At 57.4% G+C, this 12,716-nt stretch overlaps 6 protein-coding genes across 6 annotated transcripts in view; all 6 read left to right on the top strand.

Moving 5' to 3' along the window:
• Nucleotides 1-932: 932 nt before the first annotated feature.
• Nucleotides 933-1,565, top strand: TRAVEDRAFT_45424 (uncharacterized protein; the record flags this gene model as incomplete). The annotated part of the gene is made up of 1 exon (XM_008038065.1): nucleotides 933-1,565. One exon carries the CDS (start codon nucleotides 933-935, stop codon nucleotides 1,563-1,565), a length of 633 nt encoding a protein of 210 aa, XP_008036256.1.
• A 466-nt stretch (nucleotides 1,566-2,031) lies between these two features.
• Nucleotides 2,032-6,855, top strand: TRAVEDRAFT_45423 (uncharacterized protein; the record flags this gene model as incomplete). Its single annotated transcript, XM_008038064.1, has 4 exons — nucleotides 2,032-2,580; nucleotides 2,632-3,897; nucleotides 5,922-5,949; nucleotides 6,008-6,855. The coding sequence occupies 4 exons, from the start codon at nucleotides 2,032-2,034 to the stop codon at nucleotides 6,853-6,855; spliced, it is 2,691 nt and encodes an 896-aa protein (XP_008036255.1).
• A 713-nt stretch (nucleotides 6,856-7,568) lies between these two features.
• Nucleotides 7,569-9,395, top strand: TRAVEDRAFT_119244 (DNase I-like protein; the record flags this gene model as incomplete). The annotated part of the gene is made up of 1 exon (XM_008038431.1): nucleotides 7,569-9,395. A coding segment is annotated over one exon (1,827 nt), but the record flags the coding sequence as incomplete, so codon positions are not given.
• A 375-nt stretch (nucleotides 9,396-9,770) lies between these two features.
• Nucleotides 9,771-10,460, top strand: TRAVEDRAFT_99166 (uncharacterized protein; the record flags this gene model as incomplete). Its single annotated transcript, XM_008038430.1, has 1 exon — nucleotides 9,771-10,460. A coding segment is annotated over one exon (690 nt), but the record flags the coding sequence as incomplete, so codon positions are not given.
• A 36-nt stretch (nucleotides 10,461-10,496) lies between these two features.
• On the top strand, nucleotides 10,497-11,330 carry TRAVEDRAFT_118734 (uncharacterized protein; the record flags this gene model as incomplete). Its single annotated transcript, XM_008038429.1, has 1 exon — nucleotides 10,497-11,330. A coding segment is annotated over one exon (834 nt), but the record flags the coding sequence as incomplete, so codon positions are not given.
• A 12-nt stretch (nucleotides 11,331-11,342) lies between these two features.
• TRAVEDRAFT_102873 (uncharacterized protein) overlaps nucleotides 11,343-12,716 on the top strand; it is a gene marked incomplete at both ends in the record, with an annotated part of 10,614 nt that continues 9,240 nt past the window's right edge. The window contains one exon of the mRNA XM_008038428.1: nucleotides 11,343-11,686. Within this exon, the coding sequence (XP_008036619.1) occupies nucleotides 11,343-11,686 (344 nt within the window). The remainder of the gene's footprint in view (nucleotides 11,687-12,716) is intronic.

The following is a 12,716-nucleotide window of genomic DNA, read 5'->3' as shown; positions in this document are numbered from 1 at the left end:
CAAGAGCCCCTGAGAGGGAATTCCATCAATTTCACCCGGACATGCCCTCCAACAAGTACTAGCATCGCCGGGCTCCTCTTCCGCATACCACCACCATGGTAAAGTTCCCACGCCTGGTCTGAGCCACCGGGCTGGGAACAAGGCTCCAATATACACATTTACTATGCTATAGACTAACAGGAATACGTTGAAGACAAGAACAACGAAGACACAGCCGACATGAGACAAGAAAGCACAATAATGTGCCGCGACCTACCCGCGACGCGGATGCCCGAAAGGATGCCCATGAGTGGATGCCTGTCAGAACAGATGCCTGCTAGAACGCAGATGCCTGCGAGTCCGCAGATGCCTGCCGACGGCAGACGACCGTGAAGAAGCGGAAGCATAGCAGGAGAACTCCAACAACAAGAAACATGCCAGCAAGCCGGCACAGGCGCAGAGCAAATAAGCGCCCAAGATGCGCGAGTGACCGAAGAAGGCAACTCTGTAAGCGCCGGCGGGAGGCGGCAACTCAGAAAGGAAGGTCGTGAAGCGCCGGCGGCCTGCAAGCGCTGATGGACTAATATGGACAGTGTGTAGTTCGCTGCACACCACCGAAACGTAACAAGCGGACTCCCCTGCCTACTCAACCATTGCACGTCGAACGTAGCTGGAAGTCGAGTGCAGGAAGAGCTGGTCCACCGCGCAATAGCCCTGCATAATTAAACCGCAATCCGTGAGTGTGGAGGAGGCGGCAGGAGGCTGCAACTCAAGCTGACCGGACTCCCCACAGAATGGCCGAAGCACTCTCCTTTTAAGGGGTTCACCGAGTATAGCTGTAGACCAGCAAGGGAACGGCCAAGGTTTTGGCTCATTTTAAACGCTCGGTAAGCGCGACAATAAAAATGTAAGGCGCGCGCCTTTCAGACTAACCAAACCCTCTCTAAACCACCATGATCTCCACAATCCTGGCCAGAGAGAGAGGTACCATCCCATCCAACATTCTTGACCAGCCAGACAAGAGGGTGGTATACTATGATGTCCCAATCGCTCCACGTGTCCCACTCCACGTCGGCCAGGAAGTCCAAATCCATTCCCTCATCCCATGCAACTCCCTATTCCCTGAAGACGACCATCCCATCCCCACCAGATACACCGCCCACCCCACCGGAATCTCAGGGACTGTGGTGGCAATGATCACAGCAGACAGCTCTAACACAGAGTTTGTCATCCGCAACGAGTCGCCGTGGTCAGAAATCACGCACGCCTACCTGGCCATCCAGCACATCCAGGGCGTAACAGTCCAGCTATCCGCATGGCAGAGACTCCTACGCGCCACGATCTCCAGGCCGATCCCCAAAATCCGCGACATCCCACTCGAGAACAACGCCGTAGTATTCAGAAGCGACACACAGGCCCCGAAGAAAACGCAGCACGACGCGCACCGCCGACGCGAAACGAAGCACCGCACACCCGTGGACGCGACCCACGAGACGGCGGTGCAGCTCGGACGCAGGGGCGGGAGAGGAGCTGCCGCGGCCGCGGAGCGCACGGGCGAGAGCGGGCGAGGCGGAGAAACAGAGTAGGAAGCAGGACAAACGTAGAAGGGAGAACTCCGAATTGTCACTGTAGACGCTGCGATCGAGATCTTGATGTGCGCGATAGGCGAGCACGGACGGTGCGGACAGCCGGGAGATGCACGGGTGGCAACCCGCAGCTTGTAATTGGACGTAAGAAATAAGCGATAAGGTACACAGCACCGGAACAGTCCGAGTGTCCGTGTATGGAAGGAACGAAGCTTGAACCTAACCAGTGCTCACAGACAATGCGGGAAGCATTGGTGAAGCCGAAGACTAACGGATGCGGGTAAGCACAACGCTGCGCGCTCTGAGAGGCGTGCAAGACGCAAACAAGCGCAAGCGGAGCGACTTAGGGTACGGGGCGTGGCAGAAGACGCCGAGGCCGACCTCAAAGGTCGAACGAGCGAGCGAACGAGTCCCCTTGCCCCCCCCAGCCCGCTTGCCTGCCTCCCCACGCCCCCGGCCTCTGATCATGGAGACGCCGACCCCGACGAGCTCGCAGATCCCGCCCCACCCGCCCCTCACCCAGCCACCGCTGAACCAGGCAGCGCGTAGACCCCTTGTACCGCAACCAACCACGATGATGCCGTACGAGAAACACCGTCAACGTCCGAACGCCCATCCCCAGCAACGCCAGCATTCATTTGCCCTGCACGCGCCGCCACTCACTCAAGCCCCGCGTAGAGAGCCGGAGGAAGGAGAACAAAATGAGAGCGACGTCGACACCGAGCTAGGCGAAAGAATCTCTGCGATGAGACGCAAGCACGACAACCTCGTCCACCTTCCCCCGAGCTCGCCTCTACAATCAAGAGATAGCACGCCGACACCGCCGGAGCGCGGCTGGGAAGCTCCTGAAGGGGAGGACAGGGGAGCGCAGCAGACTCCGACTGGCGAGGACGAGGTGAACGCGGCGGGCGAGCGTTCGAGCGACAGCTCCGCCGCGAACGAGGACGCCTGGAGGCAGTTTGCCGATGCGTCACCGCCGAGCAACAACAAGCACAGCGAGACGCGTGAACGCGATGTGAGTACAGGCATCTGCTATGCCGTGGAAGCAAACTCACGATAGCATAAGCCGGCCTCTGAAGTCGAGTACGCTGCCGACCACCAACAGAACGGCGAGCTCTCGAAGGCGGCTCCACAGACGCAGCGGGTGCGCAAGAGGCAGCGCACCTCGTCGCCAGAGGACGAGGAACCCGCTGGAGCCCATGAAAGAGACAAGGAGATGCAAGACGCGCCGGGACCTGTTCCACCACCGATGTCTGTGAACTTGGAGGCTCAGAACGGGCCCCAACAAGAGTGGCGTGCCGCGAACGAGCAACCAGAGGTCCCCCCGCCGTACCCGGCCCCCCAAGTCGCACACATCGACCGCCAGACCATCATCGCAATGCTCGTCAACAAAGCGCGTCTGCAATACCGCGAAACGGTTGACACGCTGGCGCGTGAGCTGAACATCAAGCTGGAAGTCGCTGAAGCCCTCATCACAGCTGTCGACATCCACAAGATCCTCTACTCGGCGCCGCAGTTCACTGAGCCTCGTCCGCCCCCCACCGTAACCCACCCGCACGCAGCTGGTGAAGGAGACCGAGCTCGGGCGACCCGGACGACGAACGACGGCGGCATGATGAGGCCCTCGGCTGCAGATCCGATACCGCCGCGATCGACAGCAAGGAAGATGGACCACCACCCGATACACCCCCCTCCCAGCGCGCTCAACGATGTCTACTGGCAACAGAGCGGCGAGATGCGGAGCAACGAGCCGACAAAGGACCCCCGAATCAGACCAAGACCGCAGCCCACGATCTCACGCAGGCACGAGCACAGCGAGCGCGACGACTCGGGCGACGAGGACGAGGGGGGGGACGAAGTCGGCATGGATGTCGACGCTCCGCAGGCACAGTATCAGGCCTCGGCGACGTCGTACCGCCCACGCATCCCAACGCAAGAAGCAACGGAGCTCTGCCCGCCTCGCACCGGGAAAGCAAGACAAGCGGCGGGCGACCAAACAAGGGCGCGGGCATCGTCGCATGCGCCGCACAACCCACCGCCGATCGCCCGAAGGCGGACACTCGAGGACTACCGTCAAGCGATCGAGGCGCTTGACCTAGCGCCGGCGCCGCACGACGGCTTCCCGATGGTGCAGCCGCACACCTCGCTCGACCGCATCAGAGGGATGGTCGGCTCTGCGGCTCACGAGGAGTGGAAGAGATGCGCACCGAACCGCCGCTGCATTGTCAACGTACACGGCTTGAACCAAGGATGTGCGACCACCACCTCGAAGACCCTCGAGAAGATCTTCACGTCGGTGCTGGGGCACAGCGACTTCACCCTGCGCGCTGTCGTGCGATCGATGGTGACTTGGGGTGAAGATATGATATTTCTATCAAATCCTGCAAATGTGTGTGATCTGGACTTTCCTTCAATACACAACTATCAAAACCAAAAGACCTGTGGGTCCACGGTTCAGTTTTTTTGTTGTGCGAAGGAGGCCTCAAAGGTTTCTGCTGTGTATTTTACCAAAAGTTTGTGCCACCGTGCCGCAAAGCGTGTCGGTTTTTCCTCCTTTCCAGACAGAGGCCTTGCCGAGTTCGGGAGTGTTCCCTTACTTGATGTAGGTCAGCTTTAAGTCTGTTGTGTGAAGAACGAGTACGTGAATTGTATCGCTCCAATGAGATCTGACCTCTTCTCCCTAGGTCCTGTATTGATCTCAGTGATATACTTCTGCTCTGATGCCTTGCGGGATCGTCACAAATGTATAGTCCTTTTCTACCCTAGAACGTACCGGTAAAACTGGCAGAGTTTCCCCTAGCAAGTCTGTGCGGTGATGTGTTCTGTCTGAGTGGTCCTTGACCCGTAGAACCTTCCTATCTTGTTCTCTGTCTCCTGTCCTGTCCTTTAGAACCTTTCCTATCCGTTCTCTGTTCCGTCCTATGCCTGCACTCAGGCTGCTAAACCCTGGGAAATGTTTTCCCGACTAGGTCCAACCGTGTAGCGACTTATGACTATCACAAATCTGACAATGCTAGCTGAAAAACCTGTCTGTTGTAGACACAGAATATCAACTAAAGTGAGAGATTCAATCCTATTTGAATCAAACACTACAAGGCAATTTATCACAATCACCAACTTGCTACTAAGCTTGCTGGCCAACTGTAATTGGGTTGAGTGTCAATGAATAAAATTCAATGAAAAGTCACTGTCTTGGTCGGCCCCCTCGGTCTGGTATATATACCTTTCCTGAAGGCCTTCCAGAATATTCTATGTACATGACTAAGCCTATCTACTTGATGACTAACACTAATCCGTACCCTTCTCCTTCTTTCCGGCTCCTTCCTACAGGTCAGAGAATGTCCCGGAACCTTGCGGAACCTCCTGGAATATTCAAGCCTGTTCTTCCCTGCTGACAAACTATGAGTCACAAGGACTCACCCATGATGGATGTGGAGCCATCACTGGGTCTAGAATGGAGCTCTCATCATCTGAAGCCTCATTCTGATGTGCACAAAGTCCAATTTGACACAACGAGTGACATACGAGGTACGGTGACCAAGTCTGATGTCCGTGAAGTCCATACCCTGCCTATCCACCTGCATGCGGCCAACAAAACTGTCCTTGAATGACATCATCCAGCTCCCACCAGTCCACATTGGGTGAACTCCCAATGACTGTGGCCTAGTGAGCAATATACAGATTTGAAAGCCATATACACTTGCCTGAATGATGATTGTTCTCGTCTGGTTGCAAGTATCCGAAGAACCTCCTCAGCCGGATGTACCACCACTGCGTTCCTTCATAAAACGAGTAGGGCACCGCCAATGTGATGCTGGCTGGGGAGTAGGGATGCTCGACCCAGAGGATGATGCGTGTTTGCTGATACTCGACGACCCGAGTGATCCGTCCCATGAATCGCCGCTGGTCAGGCAACACCAACCGGCAGTAGCTCCCGACTCCTGGAACAAACCACATCCTCTGGACCTTTGGTGATGTTGGTTCTACACCGACCCATGCATCCTCCTCGTGATCTGCCCCGTCCAGTGCAACTTGTCGTAGTTGATGCGGGAAGAGGCCATCAGGCGAGAAGAGAACGTGCTGGTTGCGACCACCTGAAACCACAGGGCAGCGTCGAAGCTGGCTGTCCGGGATCTGTTGGGGAATGGTGCACCGGACATTGAGCGGGAGATCGTAGGAAGTTCCGACCATGGTGATGAAAGAAGAGGGAAGGGTGATGATGCTGTTAGGCGCCACGTCAATATGTGATGTAGCCATCCTGGTAAGCGCCCTCTTCTATATTGCATGGCTTATGTTGACTGATGATTCCCGTAGTCTATCTCTGCTCTCTAGGTCCCATACTGATTGTGTATGTAGACCCTTGTCCAGGTACCAACCCTGTTTGGTGCGTGACAGCGCGCCCCCGGATGACTCAACGGGCGACCCATTCGACGACGCCTCAGCGTGGTTCCTGTCAGACGTCGAGGAACTCGGGCAGATCGCGATGGTCGAACAATGCGGCTTCTCAAGGCCGGACATCTCGTTCTGCGTCTACAAGGAGGACATCGTCATCCCATGCTGCCTTGGCGGGTTCGACGGATTCACTCAGAACAACGACAAGGGCGCGACTAGGGTCTTCCAGAAGGAATTCCAAGTCCCGGCCATGCGCACCGCCATCGAGAAACTCGTCACCAAGAACAGCAAGTTCGACGAATGGGACCCTCACGATGTGGTCGACTACATCATCGACTCGATCGAGGTCGAGCTCCGCCTGGCGCGCGAGGACGATAAGTCGTCGCCGTTGGTGGCGTTCCTCTACATCAAGTCCCCAACGCAACGCCCGAGCAAATGGGACGAGTGGCGCGAGGGCATCCACGACCACCTCTTCTCGGAGACCACTGGCCGGCGCATCAAGCCGCATGCGCTCGTCAGGTGTAGGGGCTGCCACGGCGGTGACCACACGACGCAGCAATGCCCCTTCCGCGACGTCGACGACTGGAACACGAGCGAGACGACCACGCAGAGGCACGCGAAGCGGTCACACAACGCGCAGGCCGGCCCGTCGTCTCAACGGCAGAACGACACGGGTGGGAACCGTCGCACAAACGAGTACAGGCGCCGCAACGAGCACCAGCGGCGCAACTGGAGTGACCGCCGAGGCGATGAGTACGAGTACGAGTACGACGATGGCAACAACAACGGCGGCGGCTACAAGAAGCAGCACCGGGGCGGCGGCGGTGGTGGCGCGGGCGGACGGAACAAGAACCGCTCTCCTCCGCCCTCGAACAGGGGGTTCGCGCACCACCGGTAGCGGTAGAAGGGCCCGTACACGTTGGCTGTGAATGCACATGGACTAGCACACATACATAGGAACCTCGAGACGATCATCTTGGCAAGTAGCAAACACCAAAATAGCAATATACCTTCTTGGTAAAATGCATGCAGGAGGTGGCCGCCCTGCATGTGTAGGGGCCGTGTGTCTCCGTAACCCGCCTAGAAGGGTGCAAGGGGAGTGCGGTAGGCCCGCCCGGGCCCAAATATACTGACCTGAGGGGACAGGAAAGCCTGGGTGGCGTACAAACAACGGCAATCTATTTAGATCTCGACGTGCCGTGCCGAGAGGCTCAAGCCAGTGCGAGTAGATGCATGTTCTAGGTATGCGGAAGCCGCACGAAGTGCATAGTCGGCCGCGGGACCGGTCAATGTTCCCTTGCTGCGCGGCGGTAGTTGCAACCGCGCGGGACTATCGCAACACCTGAATCTCACCCAACCACAACGAACTATACGGACGAAGAATTGGTACAACGGTCTATATGCCTCGAAGGCACCGGAAGGCACGAGGGCCCCTCTGCCGACCGCCAGCCTAATGATGGTGCCAACGAGAACGGTGGCAGCGTGGGGGGCTCACAGGCCCCGCGCGAAGGGCAGGAAGACGAACGAGCACGAGTGCAGCAAGCGAGACAAGAAAATGACGGTACAACAAGACAGAACGAAGCGAGGAGAACGCGATCCCGCGATGAACGAATGGCGCAGAAGACGGCTGTGCGAATTGCAACGCTGAACATGAACGGATTCGGCTGTCTAGCGAAGGACCACCCGGACAATAAGTGGGGGAAAATATACAGACTCATGAGCGAGCAACGAATTGGAGTGTTGATGCTCCAGGAAACGCATCTAACAGAACAACGAAGAGCGGATGTCCAACGAATGTTTGCGGGGAGAATCAAAATATATTCATCAGCCCATCCGACGGCACCGACGCAGCGCGAGGGGGTTGCGATAGTGATCAACAAGAAGATCATATGCGCGGCGAACACTGTGGTAGTAGAGGTAGTACCGGGCCGTGCGATACAGCTCTCCATCCCGTGGAGAGGCGGCGAAGTCCGGCGGCTCCTGTGCGTGTACGCCCCGACGTCGGCGGGTGCACAAGAGCGTAGGGTCTTCTTCCGAACGGTCCAAGAATGGTACGACTCCCGGGAGGGCCGGCAAGTCCCACATGTAATGGCGGGGGACTTCAATGTAGTGGAAGACCACCTAGACAGGGTCCCAGTCCCAACCGGCACGCCTGATCCATCGCTAGAGACCCTCGACGACCTGAAGAGGGCACTGTGCCTGAAAATGGTCGACGGATGGCGTCTCACGTACCCGGACACCAGAGAGTTCACCTTCCAGAGACTCTCCGAGGGGAGAGCGATGATGTCGAGACTGGACAGAATATATCTCAGCGAAGAGACGATGAAATGGGCCCGTGAATGGAAGATCGAGCCAGTCGGTGTCAAGACCGACCACAGTATGGTATCGGCCCTGCTGACGACCGAAACTGCGCCAAAAGTCGGGAAAGGCAGGCCGATCTTCCCGCTGCACCTAATCAAGGATAAGAAGCTGGGCAGGATAATGAAGTCTGAAGGAATTAAGGCCCTGCACGAGCTTGAGGAAGTGGAGCGGCTGGGGAGAACGGACGCACACAACCCGCAGACGATCCTAATGGGGCTGAAGAAGGTATGGCTGGCAGCGGCGAGGAAGCGCGAGAGGCAGATCGTACCCCAGCTGGTGAAGGAGATCAACGAGCTTAACAAGCAGGCAGAGAGACTGCAGGAAGGGGGGAACGACCCGGATGAGGAGACGGCAGGAGAGATAGCCGCACTCACCACGCAACTCAGGTCGCTCAAAGCGAGACGCGTGAAGCAACAGCAAGCAAAATCGAGAGCACGCTACCGGATACTAGGGGAGTCGCCGACAAAGTACTGGACGAGCATGAATAAGGAGCACACACCGAGAGAGCTCATCCCGGCGTTCGAGAAGGAGAACGAGAGAGATAATGCAGGTGAACGTGTGTATGAGACGGACACCAAGAGGATGGCGGAGATGGCAAGAGTGCACCACGATGATCTCCAGAAAGACGGTCCGGACGTGAAGCCGCGGGCGCAGCGGCTGAAAGACATGGAGACAGCGCTGAACAGCCTGGAGGCGAGAGTCACTCCGGAGCAAGCGGAGGAGATGGGAGCTTCAATAGACTGGAGCGACTGTGAGCTAGCATTGAAATTCGCGAAGACGGGAACCGCACCGGGACTGGACGGCTTACAATATGAAGTATGGAAGGCGATGCACGCACGATTTGTCGAGGACTCGCGGCACGAGGAGCGAACAAAGCTGGATGTGCTCAGGATTCTGCAGGCCGCGTTTGAAGACATCCAGAAGCACGGAGTCTGCGAAGGTTCGACGTTAGCGGATGGGTGGATGTCACCTATATACAAGGAACAAGGAGAACGCACGAAGGTGGTCAACTATAGGCCGATCACACTTCTGAACACGGACTACAAGCTCCTGAGCAAGATCCTTGCCATACGGCTAGCGTCGGTGGCACCGGACATAGTCCACCCGGCACAAGCAGGGTTCGTACCGGGCAGGAAGCTGCACAACCACACGCAGCTAGCACGAATGATGATGGCATGGGCTGAAGCAACGGAAGAGAATGGTGCCATCGTTGCGCTAGACCAAGAGAAGGCGTACGACAAAATTGATCATGAGTATCTATGGGCTGTACTTGCCAAGTTCGGCGTACCTGAGTCCTTCGTGAACATCGTCAAAATGCTGTACTCGCATGCAGAAACATCGGTAGTAATCAATGGTGTGACGAGTAAAGCGTACAGAATTTACAGAGGGGTGCGCCAAGGAGACCCGTTATCGTGCCTCTTGTTCGACCTAGCAATAGAACCACTATCAGCGATGATCCGCGCCTCAACACTGAGGGGCTTTAACATCCCGAACTCACTTACTGCTTTGAAGGCAACCTTATTCACGGATGACACGACGGTGTATCTGGCCGCTGAGGATGACTTCCAAACGCTGCAGAACATCCTTGACACGTGGTGCTCGGCCGCAAAGGCGAGATTTAACATCAGGAAGACGGAAATCATCCCGCTCGGAACCAAATCTTTCAAGGAAGAGATGGCGGAGACCTACAGACGGACAGGGCAGTGGCGGAACTACCCAACGGGCGTCCACGTCGCGGGTGCGGGGGAAGCAGTGAGAATCCTAGGCGCCTTCTTCGGGAATGGTGCGGACCAGCTCGATGTCTGGACACCCAAACTGGCGAAGATAGAACGCTCACTAGGCCTGTGGAAGCACAGCCATGTCACGCTGGAAGGGAAGAAACAGGTCATTCAGATGGTGGTTGGGAGTATGTCCCAATTTCTCGCAAGCGTACAGAGGATGCCAGAGCAAATCCAGAAGAGATTAATAAAGATGATAAGGAACTATATTTGGGATGACAAGCACATAGTCCCGGGAAGCATGGAGAAGCTGTACATGTCCTACGAGCAAGGGGGTCTAAACATCCTGGACATGGAGGCGAGGAACGAGGCCATCGACGTGATATGGCTGCAAGCGTACTTGAGCTCGGGTGATAATCGTCCGTTATGGGCACTAGTAGCTGACGACCTCTTTGCAAGGATGGTACCGAAGGACGTCTACCCGAGAGAACACGAACTACGAACGAATCTGTTCGCCCAGTCTTGGGAACCGAAATTGCGGGAGCTGCCGGGGGAGCTGAAAGCGATGGTGAAGATCACAAAGAAATATGGCCTTCGACAAGAAGGTCTAGCGTTCTCGAGGCGGATACTGCGCGACATGCCGATCTGGGCACATAAGCAAGTTAACCAGAAAGACCTGCGGAAGCTTGCGGTGAAGTCAGCAACGACGACATGCCTGAAATTCAAACACAGGCTCCGCACAGTGGGCGACTGCGAGAAGATGGCAGGAGTTCTGGAGGATGCATCGCACAGACGATCGAGAGAGTGCTCCTGTGCGGGGTGTGAGCGTGCGATAACGGAAGACAGATGCACGTACCCAGATAGGTGCTTCGAACGTGCTAGACGGCTCCTTGACCTTCTCCCGCCGAAGTGGGACCCGAGGGGCACGCACCCGGAAGACTATGAAGATGAGGACATGAGGGAGGGACAGGGCGCCGCTCAAAATGCGACGCTCTTCGACAGACGAGTCACCACCAGCGGCTCGATCAGCGATACCTATCGCATCTTCACCGACCACCGACCGACGTACAATGGCCGGCTTGACATGCAGCTGCGACCGAGCGGTGAATCTCTGACGGTGGCGACGGATGGCTCATGCCTCAACAATGGTCGAGGGAACACAGAGGCGGGTGCTGGAGTGTTTGTTGCTGCCGGTCACTGCCAGAACCGGGCGGTCAAGCTCCCGGACTCGTTCGAGCACACAAACCAGACGGCGGAGATGACGGCCACGCTAGTTGCGTCAAAGGAATTCGATGGCGCACTGACCCTCACCCAGGAAACTGACTCAAAGACAGTAATGGAATCTCTGACGAAGTACAGAAGGAAACATGAAGATGCGGGCTACATCATGCAACGCAACGCAAACGTGCAAGTCGCGACTCTGGTGGCGCTGCGTGCGCGGAAGGCCCACAGCTTGTTCCGGTGGGTCAAAGGACATGACGGCCACGCGGGTAATGAAGGAGCGGACGAATTGGCGGGCGTGGCAGCCCGCAAATGCGACGGGGATGCAGTCGACATGCAGATCCCGGACGAATTAAGACTGACGGGCGCCAAGTTGAGTGTACTCACCCAACAACTCGCCTACAAGGCGATCAGAGCCCGTAAACAGATGTCGGCACCGGTGAGGCCGGTGATACGCCCGGTACCGAGCCACCACCCGCCCGGCCTTCTTTTCGCGGTTTCCGCGGGTTCGCGAGACCTCCACTGGGGCAGAGGCCTCTTCGCGGCGCGGGCGCGGAGGGTTCGCACTCGCGCGGAACAACTTATCGCGCGATATCACGACCGCATGGGCAGACACGCGCGGAGGGGGTGTGTTCCGCATCGCCGGACCGGCAGGGCGCAGGGGCGTGTTCCGCGTTTACGCGGTAGACGGCTGGCGCATCGCGGGCGCCGGTCCCCTCCGCGACGGACGTTCCGTAAAGACTTTCTGATCACTGTAGCACGGTTTTGGCTGGCCCTGAAAATACCTACGCCCTCGGACTGTGAGAATTCAGATTCCCCCTTGGCTCAGATTTCACCTTCTCTCACGAAGAACCCTCGACGACCCTGCGAACTGCGAACTGCGAACTCTGCGAACTCTGCGAACCCCTGCGAAATAGCGTTTAGCGTTGCGATAGCGTTGCGAACTCCCTGCGAAGCCTAACACGGGCTGCGAAGAGGCCCTCCTGCGTCCCGCGGAGCGCCAGCTCAGCTGAGTTGTCATCAGTCCACCGTCCTTCCCTCTTCCGCTCCCTCTACCGCGTTCTCCCGCGTACTGCGCCGCCCGAAGGGCACCCGACACGAACCTGCTTCTCCTCGCGCTTCGCGAGACGTTCCGCAGCCCGGTCTCGACCTCCTAGGGCTCTCGACCGTCTCCTTCTTCCGTCCTTACCGGTCGGTTGAGTGCATCATTCTGGTGACCACCGCAGGGGGTGTGTGTACAAGTTTCACTTGTCGGCTTCCTCCTTCGACGGCGATAGCGCCGTCTCAGCAGCGATTCATCGCAGATCGCGTTCTGCGTCTCGACAAAACGACACACTCTCAAGCGCCCTACTTCCCGAGCAAATCCGTGCCTTTGCAAAAAGGCTTCCGCGCTCCCTCAGCGAAGATCAGATCGACGCGCTCCTTCGCGCGGCTCTAGCCATCCTTGATACGGGCACCG

The sequence above is a fragment of the Trametes versicolor genome, assembly GCF_000271585.1.
Source record: "Trametes versicolor FP-101664 SS1 unplaced genomic scaffold TRAVEscaffold_4, whole genome shotgun sequence".
Taxonomy (NCBI): Eukaryota; Fungi; Basidiomycota; class Agaricomycetes; order Polyporales; family Polyporaceae; genus Trametes; species Trametes versicolor.
Note: the sequence above shows the minus strand (reverse complement) of the source record. Positions and strands in the feature narration are given on the sequence as shown.